The sequence below is a fragment of the Vicugna pacos genome, chromosome 17, assembly GCF_048564905.1.
Source record: "Vicugna pacos chromosome 17, VicPac4, whole genome shotgun sequence".
Taxonomy (NCBI): domain Eukaryota; kingdom Metazoa; phylum Chordata; class Mammalia; order Artiodactyla; family Camelidae; genus Vicugna; species Vicugna pacos.
Window position 1 is genome coordinate 10,969,427 of NC_133003.1, and position 21,414 is coordinate 10,990,840.

General features: G+C 39.4%; 1 protein-coding gene across 12 annotated transcripts in view; it reads left to right on the forward strand.

Annotated features, from left to right (window-relative positions):
* The window catches only part of FBXL2 (F-box and leucine rich repeat protein 2), a 67,793-nt gene that overhangs the window by 20,308 nt on the left and 26,071 nt on the right, over nt 1–21,414 (forward strand). For 9 of the 12 annotated variants that reach the window (XR_012060511.1, XR_012060512.1, XR_012060513.1 and 6 more), the window contains exons 3-10: nt 4,871–4,925; nt 5,187–5,261; nt 9,413–9,442; nt 10,179–10,273; nt 19,066–19,134; nt 19,234–19,329; nt 19,547–19,673; nt 19,796–19,870. Coding sequence is in view for 6 of the 12 variants with exons in the window: in XM_072940949.1 (XP_072797050.1) it covers nt 4,871–4,925; nt 5,187–5,261; nt 9,413–9,442; nt 10,179–10,273; nt 19,066–19,134; nt 19,234–19,329; nt 19,547–19,673; nt 19,796–19,870 (622 nt within the window). In the remaining 6 variants the exon portion in view is untranslated. Of the gene's footprint in view, nt 1–4,870; nt 4,926–5,186; nt 5,262–9,412; nt 9,443–10,151; nt 10,274–19,065; nt 19,135–19,233; nt 19,330–19,546; nt 19,674–19,795; nt 19,871–21,414 lie in introns of all 12 variants that reach the window. The other 3 variants (XM_072940951.1, XM_006200619.3, XM_072940950.1) reach the window with 2 other exon arrangements.

A 21,414-nucleotide genomic window follows, 5' to 3' on the forward strand; every position in this document is an offset into this window, starting at 1 on the left:
GTGTGTGTGTGAGAACATCCCAGGCAGAGGAAATAGCACTTGTGAAAAATCATGCTGTATTTGGGCAATCTTGCACAGTTTAGTTTCCTTCTGCTCTTGGCCTGTGTGTATATTTATTTGCACTTCTTTGGAAGTGCAGGGAACAGCATTTTCCTTTGAGCTTATCCCTAATTAACATTTTATGACTACTTTCTCCTGTTACCACATACTCTTCGTAATTACCACTTGAATCGCTGCTGAATACTCCATGGAGTTCATATGTAATGATTTACTTATCCTTTTTGTTGCTTTTTAAAATTGAAGATAAGGCTGAAATAACCACTTTAAAATATTTTTCTTTTTTTAAATTATTTTTTAAAATATTTATTTATTACTGTATTAATTATTTTATTTTGGTGGTGGGGGGAGATAAGTAGGTTTGTTTATTTTTAGAGGAGATGTTGGGGGTTGAACCCAGGACCTCATGCATACCAAGCATGCACTCTACCACTGAGCTATACCCTGCCCCTGTATTATTTTTTTTATGATAACTTCCTGAGGTAGAATTACTGGATCAAAGGAGGAGAATAGTTTTACAGTGCTTGTAACAGTTTTTAAAAAACATATATATATATTTGACATGTAATATTGTGTAAGTTTAAGATGTACAACTGTTGATTTGGTACATTTATAGAAAAATGATTACCATTGTAATGATAGCAGCACCTATCACATCACATAATTACCATTTCTTTGTGATGGGAATAATTAATATTTAGTCCCATAGCAAGTCTGGTTTTATTCTGCAGTATTGTTATCTGTAATCACCATACTGACTATTAGATCTCTGGGTCTTATTTATCTACCAGTTGCAAGTTTGTTCCCTGGCACAGCATCTCTCCTGTTTCCCCACCCCTCCAGGCCGTAGTAACCACCATTTGACTCAGTTTTTATGAGTTTGGCTTTCTTTAGATACCGTATGTAAGTGGTATTGCACAATGTCTGTCCTTCTCTGTCTGACTTACACCATAGCTTTATTTGTTCTTCAGTTGGCAGGCACTTAAGTTGTTTCCATATCTTGGCTATTGTAAATCATGCTGCAGTAAAACACAGGCATGCTTATATCTCTTTGATATCCTGTTTTCATCTCCTCTGGGTATATACCCAGGAGTGGAATTGATGGATGATATGGTAGTTCTCTTTTTAATTTTTTCTGGAACCTGCATATTGTTCTCTGTAGTGGGTTAACTAACTTACATTCCCACCAACAGTGCAGAGCGGTCCCCTTTTCTCCACATCCTCACCAACACTTGTTTTTCTTGTCTGCTTCATGATACTGGTTTTATTTTCTATTTTTCTTTGTTTCCTGTTTTAACAATTTCTACTCATAGCTTTTTAAATCTCATTTTTTTCTTTTTTGAGTTGTGTTTTCTTTAGCTACTTTCATAAGTTGCACATTTAGCTTGTTATTTTTCAGCATGTTTATCTAATATTAGATAAGTTCTTTTTTTTTTAATTGAAGTAGTCAGTTACAATTTGTCAACTTCTGGAGTACAACACAGTGTCCCAGTCATATACATATACTTATTTTCATATTCTTTTTCATTGAAGGTTATTATGAGGTGTTGAATATAGTTCCCTGTGCTATACAGAAGAAACTTGGGTTTTTTTAAAATCTGTTTTTATATATAGTGGCTTACATTTGCAGATCTCATACTCCCAAATTTATCCCTTCCCACCCCCTTTCCCTGGTAACCATGATTGTTTACTATGTCTGAGAGTCTGTTTCTGTTTTGTAGATGAGTTCATAGTATCCTTTTCTTTCTTTCTTTCTTTTTTTTAGATTCCATGTATGAGTGATATCATATGGTATTTTTCTTTCTCTTTCTGGCTTACTTCACTTAGAATGACATTCTCCAGGGCTATCCATGTTGCTACAAATGGCATTATTTTATTCCTTTTTTATGGCTGAGTAGTATTCCATTGTATAAATATACCACAACTTCTTTATCCAGTCATCTGTCAATGGACATTTAGGTTGCTTCCATGTCTTGGCTATTGTAAATAGTGCTGCTATGAACATGGGGTGCATGTATCATTTCACATTAGAGTTTCCTCCAGATGTATACCCAGGAGTGGGATTCCTAGATCATATGGTAAGTCTAGTTTTAGTTTTTTGAAGAATCTCTATACTGTTTTCCATAATGGCTGTGCCAAACTACATTCCCACCAGCAATGAAAGAGAGGGTTCCTTTTTCTCCACAGCCTCTCCAGCATTTATTGTTTGTGGACTTTTGAACGATGGCCATTCTGACTGATGCGAGGTGATACCTCATTGTAGTTTTGATGTGCATTTCTCTGATAGTTAGCAATATTGAGCATTTTTTCATGTGCCTGTTGGCTATTTATATGTCTTTGGAGAATTGCTTGTTTAGGTTTTCTGCCTGTTTTTGGATTTGGTTTTTTTTGTTTGTTTGTTATTAAGTTGTATGAGCTGTTTATTTATTCTGGAAATTAAGCCTTTGTCAGTTACATCATTTGCAAATATTTTCTCCCATTCTGTAGGTTGTCATTTTGTTTTGCTTATGGTTTCCTTTGCTATGCAAAAGCTTATAAGTTTAATTAGGTCTCATTTGTTTATTTTTGCTTTTATTTCTATTGCCTGGATAGGCTGCCCTAGGAGAACATTGCTAAGATTTATGTCAGAGAATGTTTTGCCTATGTTTTCTTCTAGGAGATTTATCATGTCTTGCCTTATATTTAAGTCTTTAAGCCATTTTGAGTTTATTTTTGTGTATGGTGTGAGGGAGTGTTCTAACTTCATTGATTTACATGCTGCTGTCCAGTTTTCCCAACACAACTTGCTGAAGAGACTGTCTTTTCTCCATTGTATATTCTTACCTCTTTTGTTGAAGATTAATTGACCATAGGTCTGTGGGTTTATTTCTGGGCTAACTATTCTGTTCCATTGACCCATATGTCTGTTTTTATGCCAATACCATGTGTTTTGATTACTGTAGCTCTGTAGTATTGTCTGAAGTCTGGGAGGTTTATTCCTCCAGCTTCATTCATTTTCTTTATTGCTTTGGCAATTCTGGGTGTTTTGTGATTCCATGTAAATTTTAGGATTATTTGTTCTAGTTCTGTTAAAAATGTCCTGGGTAATTTGATAGGGATTGCATTGAATCTGTAGATTGCTTTGGGTAGTATGGCCATTTTAACAATATTGATTCTTCTAATCCAATATTAGATATGTTCTTTAGGCAATAAACTCAAAGCTGTACTTTCGTTGAATCTCACAAATTTTGAAGTTTAATGTTTCTCTTACTATTCAGTTTCAAGTATTTATCAATTTCCATTATTACTTCTTTGACCCATATATTATTTTTAATTTTTTAAATTAATTATTTTTATTATAAAGTATAATATATAGTTATAGGACCACATAAAACACACATATTAGACAAATACCCTTGTAGCCACCACCTAGGTTGGTAAATAAAAATTTGCCAGTCACCAAAGAAGCACCTCCATGTCCCATTCAAGTCATAACTACTTGTCCCCTGTCCAGAAGTAATCACTATCTTGACTTACAGCTATCACTGTATTTCATTTCTTTATAGACTCATCACCTATATGTGCATCCCTACTCATTACAATTTAGTCTTGCCAATTAAAAATTTTTTTAGACAGGAATTCTATACTGTTGATGGGAATGTAAATTGGTGCAATTACTATGTATGGAGGTTCCTAAAAAAACTAAAAAATAGAATCACCATATGATCCAGCAATCCTACTCCTGGGCATATATCCAGAAAATGCAAAAACTCTAAAAACTCTAATCGTGTAGAACGGTACCTAAGGCTGCTTTACCCTAGGGTAGGTACAGTGCTCCGATGTTTTGTGGACCTTCTCTCCCTCTTCAAGCCCATGGATTTTCAACTCACCGCTGATGGTTACCTTTGAAGAATTTTGAAGAACTTCCATAGGTGGCTATTTGCCATCTCGCCTTCCCCCTGCTTCCACACACGGAGACCCAGACTCTCGTATTTACTTCTAGGGCTGTGGGGGTCGAGACCCCACGGCTGTCCCCGACCTGACCGCGGCCCCGCCCACGCTTGCGCGCTCGGAGAAGCCGCTCTGCTTTCCGCGGTGCGCACCAGGCTTCTTCGCCACTGCACCGTCATCAGCAGGGCATCTCCGCCGCCGGGATGTCGGGGCCTCCCTCAGACCCTTTCGTGCTGACAACTGTTGCTTCTACTGGGAAAGCTACTGATGTCAGCCGAGTTTCTGCTTGCTTCTCTCAGCTTTTCTTTCTTCCCATCTTTCCTGTCTTCTGTGGCTTCTTGGCTTTTGCTCAGGAGACTGGTCACTTTGAGGCCTTGCCAACTAACAAGCTCCATCGTTCTGCCTTGTGAACAAATGCATCAGCTTTTTTGGGCCATGTCATTTGAGGCTCAGGCATCTGATCCTGTCTGGTACATCTACTACCAAAGAGGGGTTTGCACTGTCTGTTATGGGCATGGGAATTAGAAAGATTTAGCTCCCACCAGGCTCAGTGCCTGGGAGATGAGACAGTTGGTCTTTGACTAGAATAAGTTATGGTTTCCCGTCCCATGTCCATGTCTTAGAGCAAGGGAAATAAAAGTTTGATGCGTTCTGGTTTAAGGGGATCTGTGTAGTGTGTCTAAAACTTGCTTTGGAATGTGCAAACATTTAATATTTCACAGTAGTGATGTAAAAATTATAGGGTACTTGTGTATTACAAATTGAGGAATCTAGAAGAAATTTAGGAATATCCAGGTGGTGCATTAGATTTTATCTTTCAAGTTATAAACATTCTAAAATGTTAACACCATCTCATTTTTGTGTTTTTTCCCTTTCTTCCTAGAATATTTTCCTTCTTGGATATAGTAACTTTGTGCCGATGTGCACAGATTTCCAAGGTAGAGTATTAACCATATTTTTAATCAAGGAATGTCAAGTTTTAATAGAATGAAGATGAGTTTTAGTTCAAGTAGATAACTAAAAACTAAAATATCATCCTTTACACTTAATGTAACACAGTGTTATCATCCTTCCACATTTAATTATCAGCTTAAGGTCTATCAAAAATAAACATTTTGTAATACAAAGCTTGAATCAAGACTTTCTTTAATGGTCTCAATAAATGTATCTTTTTCATCCCAATGCCTCCCACCTCCCAGGCTTGGAACATCTTAGCCCTGGATGGAAGCAACTGGCAAAGAATAGACCTTTTTAACTTTCAGACAGATGTGGAGGTAAGTTAATCTTGTTTTACACAGAAGACTTTTTAAAAAGATAAGGAAACTGCTCATCCTCTCCTGCCTTTTTATTTTGCTGCATGTAGATTTAATATTAATGTGCCAAGGTGGGACAGAGAGGGAAAAAAACATGGAAGATATTTGCGAAGATCAAGATCAAAATTCTGTTTGCGTTTGACTCTTTGCTTTGTATCAGCCACAAACTTTTACTTTCCCCCCTTGTTCATGCTTATAGTCTGAGTTTTACCACCCAGCTTTTTAAAATCTCATACCTGCATCATTAACATCTGGTTTAATGCTATGTTCTTAGAAGACTCTTGACAAGCATGTACTGATCTGAAAGATGCACTGAGAGTTTCAGTTCAGCATCACGAATGGAGAAATGGCAGAAGCACAGGCCCCGGGTGAGGCTGGAGATACGAGGTGTCACTCCAGCTCAGCTGCTTAAACCACATAATCTCTCAGTGCCTCCATTTTATTACCTATAAAATAAAGAAGTAAAATAATCTTTAAAGGCTTTTATAATTCCAGAATCCTGGTGTATTTACTTAGAAATACATAAATATCTTCATTTAAATGTGGGAAAGCTGATCAAATGAGAAAAAGTTTATTTTAAAACAACTTCAATATTAAATACCAATTTGTAACCAAAACCAGAGGGAAGTGAAAAAGGCCACTGCACATAGTAATTGTCTACAGTGCTGTTTAAGGATCTGGAGAGTCTGAAGTTTATTACCTTCCCAGCGTTGGGAAGACCTTACTCATTTCTAGTTTAGCCAACTCAGTTACAATCGTGTTGTGTTTTATTTATTTACATCTATCCAAGTAGTGTGTTCATCATGTGTTTTTATCAAAGTCTATGCTTTGTGTGTTCTTTAACGGATAAGGAAATGAATGCATTTAACAGTGAGATGGAGAGATTTGACAATTTCTGCAAGTCACGTAAGAACTGGCGGCCGGTGGTCGAGGCCCTTCACCTCCTCTAGGTGGCTTGCTGCCTGCCTGTCTCTGGTCCCATCTCAGACCAGTGGAGCAGAAGCAGTACAGGAGGTGGGGCTGGGCACAGGGCTTCCCACAGTTGGCCTCCCTTCCGGTGGCAGAGGTCTGAGCTTGGAAGGGGGCCGGGACGTCAGGGCTTCTCACGCCCTGGAAAGATAAGCTCTAGTTCTGGGCTTGGCCCCTGGTCCCTGAATCTTTTCTGCTCTTTGCAGATGTGAAGCAGTGATTGCAATGCTCCCCACCCCAAAGTGCTGACATGTAATTCCTCTTTGAGCTGCTCATCTCTAGGTCTTTGTTCATTGTATTTACTTAGTGATGTTGAAGAGAACATTAAATTCCAAAAATTGTAGTCATTTCCACTGGCCAAGTGAGAGTTACTGGTTTAAAAAAAATTTATAAAATATGTTTTCTTTTTCTGTGGTTCTTATGGTCTCCTCAGTTTCTTTCCAAACTACAGCTTTTTGGAAGGCACATAAAAAACTTGTAAATTCAGATATTAAAAAATACTGTTTCAGGTGAACGTCACTATCTTGTGTGTTATCTGATTTCACACTTAGAGCTAATTGCTGACTGCAACTATGTGCACACGTTGCAGAAATATTTGCACACTTCCATTAAAGGAGAGACTAGTTTGTGTTTACAGTTCTGTTGAGACCTACATGTGAAACATCTGGTCTAATACTGTTTAGTTCCCCTTTGGGGCAGCACATTCAATCCAGGGTAGATTGTGAGTCAGGTATGGGGTCTCCCATAGACACTAGATATCTCTCACCTGGGAAACATCCCATGGATGTTCTCAAATTCGTCTCTCTGGGATGAAAATGGTGATTTATGGATGTGTTGAGAGAAGGTGCCAGGCATCAGGATTGATCTACTAATAGTATTTACAATGGGCCAGGCACTATTCTAAGCACTTGACAGATATTAATTCATTGAATCCTCTCAAAAACACCATACTGAAGAAACTGAGGCACAAGAAGTTTGCATAACTTACATAAGGTTACCTAGTAAGTCACCTAGTAAGAGGAGAGAGTAGGTGCCTTGAACAGTGGCTACGTGATTGTTGAATTGCAAAGAAGGGGGCAGAGTGAAGCGTGCAGGTGACAGGTGTGCTTCCTGTCTCTCCTTGAGCCCCACTGTCTCCTGAGCTGTTTCCCTGATGTTTAGGCATTTTCTGTGCCTTTAAAAAAATAGAGATTTTGTTGTCGGTGTCTTCATGGATATTGAAGAGTCTTCGAGGTTAAAAATGAGAAATAGCCAAGGGGAGAGAGGGTATAGCTCAAGTGGTGGAGCACGTACTTAACATGCACAAGGTCCTGGGTTCAATCCCCAGTACCTCCTCTAAAAAAAAAAAATAAATAAGTAAACCTAATTAAAGAACAAACCAAAAAAAATTGAGAAATATCCAAGGAGTGGGTTAATGTATGAGCCATAAACCCAAGAATCCCTCCATTTGGGCCTTATTTTTCTGTAAAGCACTTCTTTCTAAAATGCATACATGCAACATACTGTCTCATAGATAATATACAGAATCATTGACTTGAATTTTGCATTTGGAAAAGATTTGCTCATTTTTTTCTATTAGTTGGAAACAATGGAGTAGAAAATTCTGAATGTAATTTTTTTATTCCAATACAAAAACCTTTGCTCCAAAGAAAGGGAGAATATAAGGTTTATATAAACATGACTGAGTTGAAATGGAGAAAACAGGTCGTATGCTCCATTTGTAGACGTTGGTGTGGAGTTGTTTTTGCTGTTTTATTCAGTACTTAAATATTTATCTTGGGTTTCCAAGTCATAACCTTTTTTTTTTTCTCCCACTGGCAGAAATTTATTTTATAGTTGCCTGGAGTTTTATTTCAAAGATTAATTCTTAACTTAGGTAAGACTTGATCAAGAAAGCGTAGATAAAGCCACCAGCAGTATCAGTTTGCATTTTCGACTTAATTAAGAGGTTAGCTGGTAATAATATGTGTGAGCCCTGCCTCTGTGATCCTAGGGTTGGATGTGTCCTAGTGAATTCTTAATGCTTGCAGTTCAGTGTCAAGACTGCTGTTTTATTAAGTGAGGATAATAGTATTAAAAACTAAACAAAGTGGCCTTTTCAACGTTTCCTCCTTGAGGAGGTAGAAGTTGTGCAGAGCACACAGGCTTTCGAATCAGATAAACCTGTCATAAGCCCAACTCTCCTGCTCACTGGCGTGTGACCTTGGCAGTTTAACTGCTTACTTTCTTTTTCTGCAAAGCGAAAATAATGGATCCCGTTTGTATGAGTCAGGATTCTCCAGAGAAACAGAACCAGTAAGATAACGTGTGTATATGGTTGCAGACAGAGAGAGAAATTGATTATAAGTAATTGGGCCATGTGATCATGGAGGCAGAGGAGTCCTGAGATCTGCAGTTGGCAAGCTGGAGACCTGGGCGAGCTGATGTTTCAATCTGAGTCAGAGGCCAGAAAAGACTAACGTCTGGCTGGCAGTCAGGCGGGGGAGTTCCTGTTACTCAGGCTTTTTTGTTCTGTTCAGGTCTTCAGTTGATTGGCTGAAGGCCACCCACATTGGGAAGGGCCATCTGCTTTACTCAGTCTACTGATTCAGATGCTAATCTAGAAACTCTCACAGACACACCCAGAGTGCTGTTTGGCCAAACGTCTGGGCATCCTGTGTCTCGTCAACACGTAAAATTAATCATCACAGATTCTGCCCCTTGTCTTCTTGGCACCCATAGGCATCTCCTTAAAACCATACTTACTCTCCAAATAAAGACAAGAACAAAGTCATAATTCCACGTAATGTGATACAACTATCCAATGAACAACCCAAAATACACTAACCTTTCCCTTAGAAGAGGAGGTGAGGTCTTGGAGTGATGTTCACTATTCTCCCTGATATCCTGTGCCTTAAGTACAATGATGTAGAATTAACAGTACTTAAAACTATGATATAAAGTCAACACATCTTATGTCACATGGTGAGTGAATAAGAGAGGAAAAGACGAAATATATGTGTTTTATACACACACATTGATAACACAATAGGGAGAAAATCCTCATGACAGTTTAATAGCCCTAATTTCTGCAACTGGTCACGAGGACAGAGTTGGTGTTTATGACCATCTTCTCCTGCCCTTTCTGTATTCTCGGTCTGCAGCAGGCACCTCGACTGGTGGTTCTTTACCTGGTAAGTGACCTGGGCCGTCGTGAGAGGTGTATAGGCCCACAGTGGCCCTGCTGGGGTGGCCCCGTAGTTTTCCATCGACTTTAATCGCGAGGTCTGGCCTTGCTGGGAGACCTTCTTCTGTGGCCACACATTCTCTTCGTACCTCCTCATGGTTGTCCTGAATATTAAGTGAGCCCTCATGGATACAACAGAGGGTTAAAATCATGCCTGAAAAAGTGAAAGTCTTAATGTTCGTTTTCATTTTGCCTCCCCTAACGTATCTGCCAGGACCCAGCCAGAGTTCCTTTTTCAAAGCAAACGTGTTTAAATAGGGGATTGCTAAGAAGGATGAGGGGTAGCTTTTATGATACATTTTCTAATTTTTAGAGTGGTAACATTTAGCTAAAATAGAATTTCTTTCTTTAGGCATCGTTGTTTGAGATCTCTGCTCAGCAGCCAGGGTCCCCGCAGCTGAGCTCACAAGGACTTGCAGTGGGTGGAGGAGCTGTGAGCCCTGGCGAGGAGACACCTAAGTCCGGGGGGGAGGCTTGCAAACTGAAGTGTGCGATTCATTTTTAACACTTAATGCTTTAACTGAAAACATGTTTCAGGGCTTGCAGCTCCTTTATACACCAGGGGCAGAAGTGGGGCGGGGGAGGAATGTTCCAAAATACTTCTCGTTCCTAAAGTTCAGGTGATTTTGCTGTTAGATAAGCCTCACGAAAAACAGGATTTTTTCCAACTTTGTCCGTTCAAGGGTCGCGTGGTGGAAAACATCTCCAAGCGCTGCGGCGGGTTCCTGAGGAAGCTCAGCTTGCGCGGCTGCATTGGCGTCGGGGATTCCTCCCTGAAGTAAGTCGGGCCACGGTGACACGCCGTCAGGGCAGCTTGTAGCTGACGTTTGCATCAGCAAAATTATCCAAGTATTTTATTTGCTTTTCTTCTATTAAATTCTTTCTGTGGTAATTTGCGTTGAGTAATGAGAATATTGTGACTGTGGAGTCAGCAGGCTTGAATTAGAAACCGAGCTCCAGTGTTCTCGGGGCCGTGACCTCGAGATTAATTACTTCTCTCTGACTGTCAGTTCTCTCCCCTGCAAAGTGAAGGCAGTTAGAGCTCCTTCGTGGCAGTGTCATGGGCGTCCCACGAAGTAATGTCTGCAGTGCCAGGCACAGAATAGTGTTATAATCTTAGTTCACATCTCTTCTCCCTCCCTCTTCACTTTCCTATCTTCCTAGGTTCCTTCTCATAATTGTGGCCAACTTCTTATATGAATTATACCAATTAACAGAATGATTCTTTTGGAGGGGGAGGGTATAGCTTAAGTGGTAGAGCACATGCTTAGCATACACAAGGTCCTGGATTCAATCCTAGTACCTCCTCCAAAAACCAACCAACCAACCAACCAAATTCACCCCCCACCAAAAAAAATAAATTAAAAAACAAAAACCAAACCCAAAATGATTCTTTCAAAAAATTCTTAGCACAACCTGGAATTGTGCTTACTCATAATGAGATGTGATTATCACATTCATTTGATTATAATTAGCAACACACCCTATCCGGCCAAGTGCTTGCCCACCTCTTGCTGGACAGCCATTATTCATTGGAAATGTTATCAATCCACTGCTAAGGACATGTGCTTTGAGGTTTTCTGGAGACAGGACATAATTAAAACCTCAGTATCCTTACCCTTGTGGCCTCTAGTTGGCTAAGTTAGGACCCACACTGCCCCTTAGAACCTTAGAACAGACTCTGCCCCTCGCAGACCTAAGCATTACCACAGTGTATGTCAATCGCAGGCTTCCGGTAGGAAGGTGCAATATATAGTGATTGTAGACAGAATTTGTAATTGAAACGTCTGCTACACCATTGCTAAGAAAATCGATTCATGACATTTTTTTAAGGATCAAAACACTCCTTTTAAATGTTATGGGACAAAGGTCTTTTTTAATCAAGAAATTGAGATCATCAGACCAAATTTTCTGCTACTTCCAAAGCTTAGTAATAAACCAGTGAAATGGATTGATTCTGTTTTAACAGTGAACTTAAATGTACCAAAGAGGTCCTAAGATAACTTTTTATGAGAGAGAACATAAGTGGTTCCATTAAAGAAACGAAAATTAATGTGAAGATGTAGATTGTCAGTTTGGAATATAAAAGAAACATACCCTTATCTTGGCACTTGGAGTAAAGCCATGTCTAACGGAACTCTCCTCTAAGGCTAAGAATGTTCACTGGTTTACTATACGTTTTAGAGCAGAAACCTCTATTACATCTACGTAAGTTTTTAATGTGTGAGACCAGATCACTGTGAAAAATGATGATAAGCATAATCACAGAATTAGGACTCAGACAGAATTTTGTTGTGCCTTCAGTTTTCTGTTGCAATCACCTGTGGCCAGCCTTGGGATCCACTCTGCCCCTGCATGTGTGTTGTTGTTTTGGTGTGAGGATGAGTATTTGCGTATTGTGTTTACTGACCCTCTTCTGTACGAGGTATGGATTTAGGCCCTGGAGCTACATGGTCATCAGAATAGATTAAATCCCAGTGCTAGTGGATCTTGCATGTATATTCTCTCTAACTCCTGCTCCATCATTGCATGTGAAGTCCTCTGGATGTTTAATAGCCTTGTTGAGATATAACTGAGATACAGTAAACTGTGCATCTGTAGGGCATGCAGTTTGATCAATTTTGGCATATGAATATACCCATGAAACTAACTCTGTAATCAAGGTAATGAACGTACTCATGTCACACACACATTTCCTCATGTACCTGTGTAATCCCTTCCTCCTCCTTCCTCCTTCCCCGTCTCTGCTTCATCACTAGGCACCCGCTGATCTGCTTTCTGTCACCTTAGGTTAGTTTGCATTTTTGAAAATGTTATATGTAATTACATAGTATGTACTCCTTTTTTCCTGGCCTCTTTCATGTAACATAATTGTTTTGAGAGTCATCCATGTCGTGTGTATCAGTGGTTCATTCCTTTTTATTGAGAGGTAATAGTCCATTGTATGGATGTACTACAATTTACTTATTCATTCATCTGTTCGTGGACATTGAATTCTTTCCAGTTTTCACCCATTACATGTAAAGCTTCTATAAAGATTTTTGTGCAAGACTTTGTATGTCATATGTTTTCATTTTTCTTGGGTGAATACCTAGGAGCGGAATGGCTAGATCATTTCGTAAGTGCATGTTTAACTTCTTAAGAAACTTCCAAAGTGTTTCCCAAAATGGTTGTACCATTTTACATTCTCACCAGAAATGTGTGATACTTCCAGTTCCTCCACATCTTTGCCAATTTTTGGTGGGTCAGTCTCTTTTAATTCTAGCCATTGTAATAGATGTGTGTAGTGGTACCCCATTGTGATTTTGATTTGCCTTTCTCTACTGACTAATGCTGTTGATTGTCTTTTTTATTTATTTTTTGCTATCTATATATTTTTTTCGCTGAAACATCTATTCAAAGGTTTGTTTCTTGTTGTTTTTGCCTTTTTTTCATTAGATTGTTGTCTTACTGAATTTTGGGAGTTCTTAGTATGTTCTGGGTACACGTCTTCTATCAGATACGTGTTTTGCAAATATTTTTTCCCAGACTGTGATTTACCTTTTTATTATCTTAACTATCTTTTAAAGTTTTTCATTTTTTGACAATTAATTTTGGGGGTTTTTTTGCTTTTTTTTCCTCTTGTTTTATGAAGGGGAGATAATTTGGTTTATTTATTTATTTGTATTTGGAGGAGGTGCTGAGGACTGAACCCAGGATCGTGTGCATGCTAAGCATGCTCTCTACCACGTGAGCTATACCCTCCCCTGAAGTTTTTCATTTTAATGAAGTTCAGTTTATCAGTTTTTTTCTTTTAAGAATCATACTTTTGCTGTTACCTAAGAGATCTTTGCCTAATCCAAGGTCATGAAGATTTCCTATGTTTCTGCAAGTTCTGTAGTTTAGACCTGTGATCCATTTTGAGTTGATTTTTGTATATGGTGTGAGGTATGGATATTCATTTTTGCCTTTGATGTTTGGTTGTCCTAGTACCATATGTTGAAATGACTACCCTTTCCCACTGAACTGCCTTTACACCTTTGTTGAAAATCAGTTGTCCAAATAATTGTGGAACTATTTTTGTACTCTCAATATTTTCCGCTGATTTATTTGTCTATCTTTACACCAAACCACACTGTCTTCATAACTGTAGCTTTATAATAAGTCTTGAAGTCAGATTCTGTTAGTCCTCTACCTTTTTTCCTTTCCAAAGTTGTTTTAACTGTACTAGATTTATTTCTTTTCTATTTAAATTATAGAATCATCTTGTCAGTTTCTACAAAAATGCTTGCTGGGCTCTTGACTAGGATGACAGTGAATACATAGATCAGTTTTGGGGAGAATTGACATCTTAATATTATTGATCCTTCCAGCCCTTGATCATGGTATCTCTCCATATACTGAGGTGTTTTTAAATTCCCCTCAGTATGTTTTGTTGTTTTCAGTGTACAGATTGTGCACATATTTTGTCACATTTATCCCTAAGTGTTATGAAATGTTATTGTAAATGGTATTATTTTCTTATTTCAATTTTTGATTGATCATGTGGATAAATAGAAATACTATTGATTTTTGTACATTAATCTTTTATCATGCAACCTGAATAGACTCATACTAGTTTTCGTAGATTTTTTTGTTGATTCCTTTGGATTTTGGGTGTTGGCAGTCTTGTCACCTGTAAATAAAGATAGTTTTTCTTCTTTGTTTTCAATCAGTAACTTTTCTTATTCTTGCCTGATTGCACTGGTTAGACTCTCTAGTACAGTACTGAATAGAAATGATGAAAATAGACATTCTAGTCAGTTCTCTGTCTTAGGGAAAAAGCATTCAAGTATGATGGCAACTGTAGATTTTTTGATATCATCAAATTAAAGAAATTTCCTTCTATTCCTAGTTTGCTGAGGGTTTTTTATATTAAGAGTGGATGCTAGACTTTGCCAAGTTGCTTTTTCTGCATATTTTTGATCATCATATGTTTTTTCTTATTTAATTTGTTAGTTTGGTGAATTACATTGGTTAATTTTTGAATGTTAAACAAACCTTCAATCCTTCAGATAAATCCCTCAAAATTTGTCATGTATTATATTTTTTACATATTGTTGGAATCTATTTGCTAACATTTTGTTAAATTTTTTTACATCTATGTTCATGAGAGATATTATTCTATGGTTTTCTTGTAATATTTTTGTCTGGTTTACATATGAAGGTAATACTGGTCTCATAGAATGAATTGAAATGTATTTCCTTCTCTTCAATTTTTTGGAAGAGTTTATGTAGCTTTTTTTTTTTTTCCTTAAGTGTTAGATAAAACTCACCATTGAGGCCATCTGCGTCTGCATGTTTCTTTTGTGGAATGGTTTTAAGATGAATTCTATTTCCTTAGTGTATATAGAACTCCAGGTTTTCTGTTCCTTCTTGGATAAGCTTTGGTAAGGTTTTTGCTTTTCAAAGATTTTTGTCCATTTCACCTAAGTTCTTGAATTTATTGGTATAAAGTTGTTTATAATACTTATTATCATTTTAATATCTGTAAAATCAGTGACATGTCCCTTCATTTCTGATTTTTGGTAATGTTTTTATATATATGAAATTTTTTAAATTTACATATATATGGAGTTGCCATATCTAATAAAAATCACAATGACTGTACAGTATCTATTATCATATATATATATTCTTTGAATTTTAATTGACACTACACCAATTTTCAAAGACTAAAGACTGAATTTCTCTGATATTAGTAATTTTTGTCTTTTTTTTCCTGGTCAGTCTAGCTAGAGGCTTATTAATTTTATTGATATTCTCAAAGAAGCAACTTTTGACTTCATTGATTTCTTAAAAAATTATTTTTCTGGTTTCTGCTTTATTGATTTCTGCTCTGGTCTTTAATATTTCCTTTATTTCCTTTGGGTTTCATTTGGTCTTCTTTTTTCTAGTTTAAGATGGAAGCTAAAGTCATTGATTGACCTTTTTTTCTTTACTAATATAGGTTAGTGCTTAAATTTCTCCTGAAGTACTGATTTAGTGGCATTTCACAAATTCTAATGCTGTGTTTACATTTTCATTCAGTTCAAAATGCATTCTATTTCCATTTTATTTCTTCCTTTATCCATGGGTTATTTAGAAGTGTATTATTTAGTTTCCTAATATTTGGGCATTTTCCAGATTTTTATGTTATTGACTACTAATTTAATTACATTGTGAGCAGAGAATATACATTATATGACTTTTAATTTTAATTGAGACTTGTTTTGTTGCCAAGAATACATGATCTATCTTGGCAAACATTTCATGTGCACTTAAAAAGAATGTGTATTCTGCTGTTGTTGGGTGGAGTGTTCTATAAATACAAATTAGGGCAGGTTGATTTGAGAGTATTGAGCCAGTCTTTATATCTTCACTGATTTGCTGACTTCTTATTTGATCAAATATTGAGAAAAGTGTGTTGAAATCCATGCCTATATCTTGGATTTGTCTGTTGCTCCTTGCAGCTCTATCAGTTTCTTTCTTCGTGTATTTTGAAGTTCTGTTATTAGGTCTATGAACATTTAGGATTGCTGTGTCTTTGTGATGAATTGGCCAGTTTGTCATTATCATGCGGCCTTCTTTTTATCCCTGGTAATACTCTTTGCTCTGAGGTCTGCTTTGATACAGTACAGCCACTCCAGCTTTCTTTTGATGGCGTTGGCATGGTATGTTTTCCCATTCTTTTACTTCGAATTTTTGATTTGTATCTTTATATTTAAAAGTGGTTTCTCTTAGGCAGTATATAGTTGGGTGTTGCTTTTTTGATCCTTTATGACATTTCTGACTTTTAATTTGGGTATTTAGGTAACTTACATTTAATGCGATTATTGACATGGTGTGGTTAGTTTTACACTCTTGTCTTGTTGTTTGTCTTCTGTTTGCCCCATGCGTTCATTCTTGCCCTTTTCCTCTTTTTTGCCTTCATTTAGATTGAGTATATTTTACAATTCCATTTTGTATCTTTTTTTGCCTAACAGCTGTAACTCATTATTTTGTAATTTTAGTGGTTGCTTTTGAGTTTGTAGTATACATTTAAGTTACTTATCTCTACCTTCAAAAATTACATTATATTACATTTCACTTGCATTTTTCATCACTCAGCCTTTATGCTGTTGTTATCACACATTTTAATTCCAAATACGATATAAACTCCAGACTAGGTTATTAGTATTTTTAACAGTCGATTATTTTAAAAGAGATTTGAATAACTAAACAGTTGGCTTTATATGCTCAAGTACTTACTGTTTCCAGTGTTCGGCATTCCTTTGTGTAGACACGCGTTTTCATCTCGGATCACTTTTCTTCTGCTGAAGAAAGTGCTTTGCCTTTCTTGTGCTGCACATCTGCTGAACTCTCTCAGCTCTTCTATGTCTGAAAGAAGGCTTTTTTTCCCTTCAGTTTTGAAACATACTTTTGCTGAAGATAGAACTCTCTGTTGACAGCTTTTTTGTTTTCAGGGTTTTGAAGGTGCAGCTGCTGTTCTCTGGCTTTCTTGTTGTCAGTGAGAAACCCTCGGCACCTCTGCTGTGTGCCCTGTTCATCGCGTGTCTTCCCTCTGGCTGCTTTTCGGTCACTGATTCTGGCCAGTTTGGTCATGATAAGCCTGGTTGGGGTTTCCTTCATGTTTCTTGTGCTTGGAATTCTTTGAGTTTCTTGGATTTGTAGTTTTATGGTTTTCCAAGAGCTTTGGAAAATGTGTGGCCATTGCTTCAGATAACACCCCTCCCTCCGCCATTTGCTGTCCTTTAGGGGGCTCCAGTCACACTCGATCAGGTGGCTGGAAGCTGCCACTCAGTTTATTCATGTTCTGTTCTTTCCATGCTTCATTTTGGATCATTTCTATTACCGTGTCTTTAGGTTCACTGATCTTTTTTTTCCACAATGGCTAATCTGCCGTTAATTCCATCCAGTAAATTTTCATTTCAGCCATATGGTTTTCATAGCTAAGAGTTTGTGCCTTTAAAAGATATCTTTCATGTCTGTACATCACCTGTGTAATAAGTGTAATAAACATAATGTGTTTACCCTTCACTCTGGCTTCACAGAACCTTGCTCTCCAGAACATGGCTGTGATAACCTGTGATGCCTTTGCCTGCTCTTTCTAATATCTGCGTCAGTCCTGGGTCAGCTTTGATAGACTGAACTTTTCTCCTCTTAAATGGAGATGTTTTCCTCCTTCTTTGAATGGATGCTAATTTTTATTCAATGCCAGACATCATGAATTTTACTTTGGGTGCAGAATTTTTTTGTATTCCTATAAACACACTTGAGTTTTGTTCTGGGATGCAGCTGAGTTACTTGGGCGTAGTTCCTTTGAGATTTTTTTTAATTTGTTAGGTTGACCTAGGGAAGCGTTTAGTCTAGGGATGATTGTACTCCACTCTGAAAGTCCACAGTTTGTGACCGTTTTCACCACTGGCTGGTGGGAATGAGCACCGCTCCTGGCCCTGGGTGAGCTCTGGCTGTGGGTGCCTTGAAGGCTTCTTGTTGGGTCTTCCCCTGGCTTTGGGGGGTTCCGTCCCACGCACACTCTGCTCAGTCCTCTGCGGAATTCTCGAGGGGCCCCCTGCAGATCTCTGAGGTTCTCTCCACTCTAATCCTCCTCTCTGCTAACTCTGACTGCCTTGGTCAGACTTTTAACTCCAAATCCTCCTCTCAGGGAGCCCGCCAGGCTCCAGCTCAGGTCCCCTGCCCTGTGCTGTAGCAGGACAGAGGAGCGGGGGAGAGGGACGCATGGTTTGGGGCCAGGTTTGGAGCCCTTTAGGGACTGCGTGGGAGAAGCAGGGTTCAGTCCTGTATGTTGAAGCTGTATTTCAGGAGCCTGCAGGTGCCCTGAGCCATGCTGCTGAGCATGTTAAGGAGTCAGTGGCAAATAAGGGCGAAGAAGTGTGACTTTCTGCTTCTGGCCTTGCTGCCAACCCACAAATCATTGAGGACATTGCCCTTCATGACTCAGTGTCCTCACCAGGAATTGGACGGTTCTTGATACTGATCAGCTGCTGAGCCTATAGGTGGTCAGAGATGGTTTCTCCAGAAAGGCCCTGGTGTTACCAAGTGACAGCATGTGGCACAGTACAAGGCTCAGAAGACTCGGCCCCCTTGCTTCCAACTGAGTTTTCTATAGAGGAGAAGGAACGGGGAGCCAGACCTCTATTCTCACATGACCTCCAAGGTCTGAGTGAAAAAGAGTTTCAACTGATACGTAGTCAGTCATGGGCTTTGCTTCTCAAAGATGGTCCCCGGAGTAGCAGCACTGGCATCACCTGGGAGCTTCTTAGAAATGCAAACTACGTGGCAGTTTGCCCAGGCCCGCCACCAGAGTGCAGTGTGACAGCAACCCCGGCCGCTTTGTGTGCACATTAAAGTCTGAGCAGCACTAGGAGCTGTAGTCAGCACTTACATATTATCCACTTGAAACCTTAAGAGAGTAGCTCTCAAGCAAAGTGTCCTTTCCACAATAGAATAAAAATTTGAGGAGCCTGTTGTAAATGTGAATGGTGACGCCTGCCCTCTAGTGGCTGCCCAGCCACTTGCAAGGAGTTTTGAAATGTTCTCTCATTTTAGGACCTTTGCGCAGAACTGCCGAAACATTGAACACTTAAACCTGAACGGGTGCACAAAAATCACTGACAGGTAGGTAAGGAAGGTTAGTTTGGGACTCACTGGCCATGGGAGAGTCAGGGGGAGAGAAAGGTGGTTGAAGATACCTTTAGTGCGCCTGCTCTTTTTCAGCACGTGTTACAGCCTTAGCAGGTTCTGTTCCAAGCTGAAACATCTGGATCTGACCTCCTGCGTGTCCATTACCAACAGCTCCTTAAAGGGGATCAGGTAAGAGTCCCTGCTGGCGGTGGTCGTGTTGGCTGGGAAATGGCTGTGAACATTCCAATGTGTCTGAAGCCTTCCTGACAATCCCATTGGAGCAGGAAGTGGGCGACTCCGGTCACAGAGGTCTCTGTCCCCCGAACGGCTTGTGAGCTTCTCAGAGCTGGTCACGAGCTCTCCGCGGGTGGGCTGCGTGTGCGTGACTTGTTCCCTGTCCCCCCAGCGAGGGCTGCCGGAGCCTGGAGTACCTGAACCTGTCGTGGTGCGATCAGATCACCAAGGACGGCATCGAGGCCCTGGTGCGAGGCTGTCGCGGCCTGAAAGCTCTGCTCCTGAGGGGCTGCACCCAGGTACCGGGGTCCATGCAGCCTGCTCACCTGATGCGCATCTGGGGTGCACTTCACTGGGGAGCCTGCTGCCCTCTCTTCCCTCACCGGGGTCCAACTGTCTTTTGCTTTCTCCATTCCCTCAGTTAGAAGATGAAGCTCTGAAACACATTCAGAACTACTGCCATGAGCTTGTGAGCCTCAACTTACAGTCCTGCTCAGTAAGTAGCGTGCCTGCCCTGTGAGCTCCCACCTGCTCCGTGTTCTCTCCCGCAGGAATCGGCTGGGACCGCTGTGAACGCCCCAGGCAGGGAGGGTGGTTGCCACACCCCAACTTCACGCCCCGTGTCCCTTATGATCTACCAGTTTGCCGAGATGAGAGCAACAATCTAAACAAAAAGGCCAATACAGAGCCATTAACGTTTCCCCTAAAAGGATCATAGCTCAGGGTCTTGGTTCATTTTACGGTATCAGGAGTGCTGTGAACTAACCTGCACAATTCCTGGCAAGGTCTCAGTGTCTTGTCTTTACTTGTAAGCTGGGGATGAGGACACCTCTCACGTTGTCTCAGTGGCTAAAATGAAATAACAGGTATGAAAATGCTTTGAAAAGTAAAAGGCATGTTCAAGAGCAAGGTGTGGTTTTCACCAGCAAGTTATTAGCCTGTCTTCACTGCCGCCTAAGTCCTGGTAACGGAGGCTGCTTGCTGCATCCTCCAGGGCTTCTCAGGGGGAACGTCAGTTTTGAGAGAAGAGAAATTCCTTGCATTTGTCATCTAGCATTTGTCATCTAGTGAGTGAATCATAAATCTTTAAGTCCTTGGTGGTGGGAAATGAAACAAACTGTCTTCTGAGCAAATATTGACCACATGGGACTGCACTGTTCAAACGCAGAGCACACGGAGCTGTGATGAAAAATAATGTGAGAAAGAATTTGTATATATTTATATGTGTAATCACTGAATCACTGTGCTGTACAGCAGAAACTACTACAGCATTGTAAATCAACTATACTTCAATTTAAAAAATGGGACGGGGGAGGGTGCAGCTCAGTGGTAGAGTGTGTGCTTCGCATGCACGAGGGACTGGGTTCAATCCCTGGTACCTCCATTAAAATAAGTAACTTAACCTTGTTACCTGCCCCCCCAAAAGCCCTTATTCAAAATAAATAAATGAATAAATTAAAAAATTTAAATGAGAAAGAAAAACAAAACAAAAACAAAAATAGGACTTTGAATTGTTTGTAGGACAGCACTGGCAGGCGACTTGAATATAAATGTAGATGTTTAATTCTACACAAATTAGTATATTTAAATAAAGTTACTAGTTTGAATCTTCTTGGCTAAATTCATAGCATTCTGAGCCACTTATCAATAGTTTAGTGCTTCATCTCACTATTTTCTAAAACATTTCAGGAAATATGATAAATATACACATGTCTGCTCTGCTTTATACGGTAGAGAGCTAAAGCATTAATCTGTAGAAATTCAACCAAAAATTAATGTGTCACTTAAGCAGGCAAGCTTTGCCAGCTCTTGGTTAAGTCTGATTTTTTAACACAAGTTAATGGTTTTTCCCTGGAAAAAAAAATCAAATGACTCTCAGGAGGAAGATGGGATTGTAACATTTCACTCTGAGAGTCATGCTAGGGTGGTTTACAGCTGTGCAGAGGGAACGCAATACGTGTCTGCCCTGCCCTGCGCCCTGTGTTGTTTCAGTGATCAGGATGAATCGCCGGTAACTGGCAGCCCAGACGGCTGGCCGCT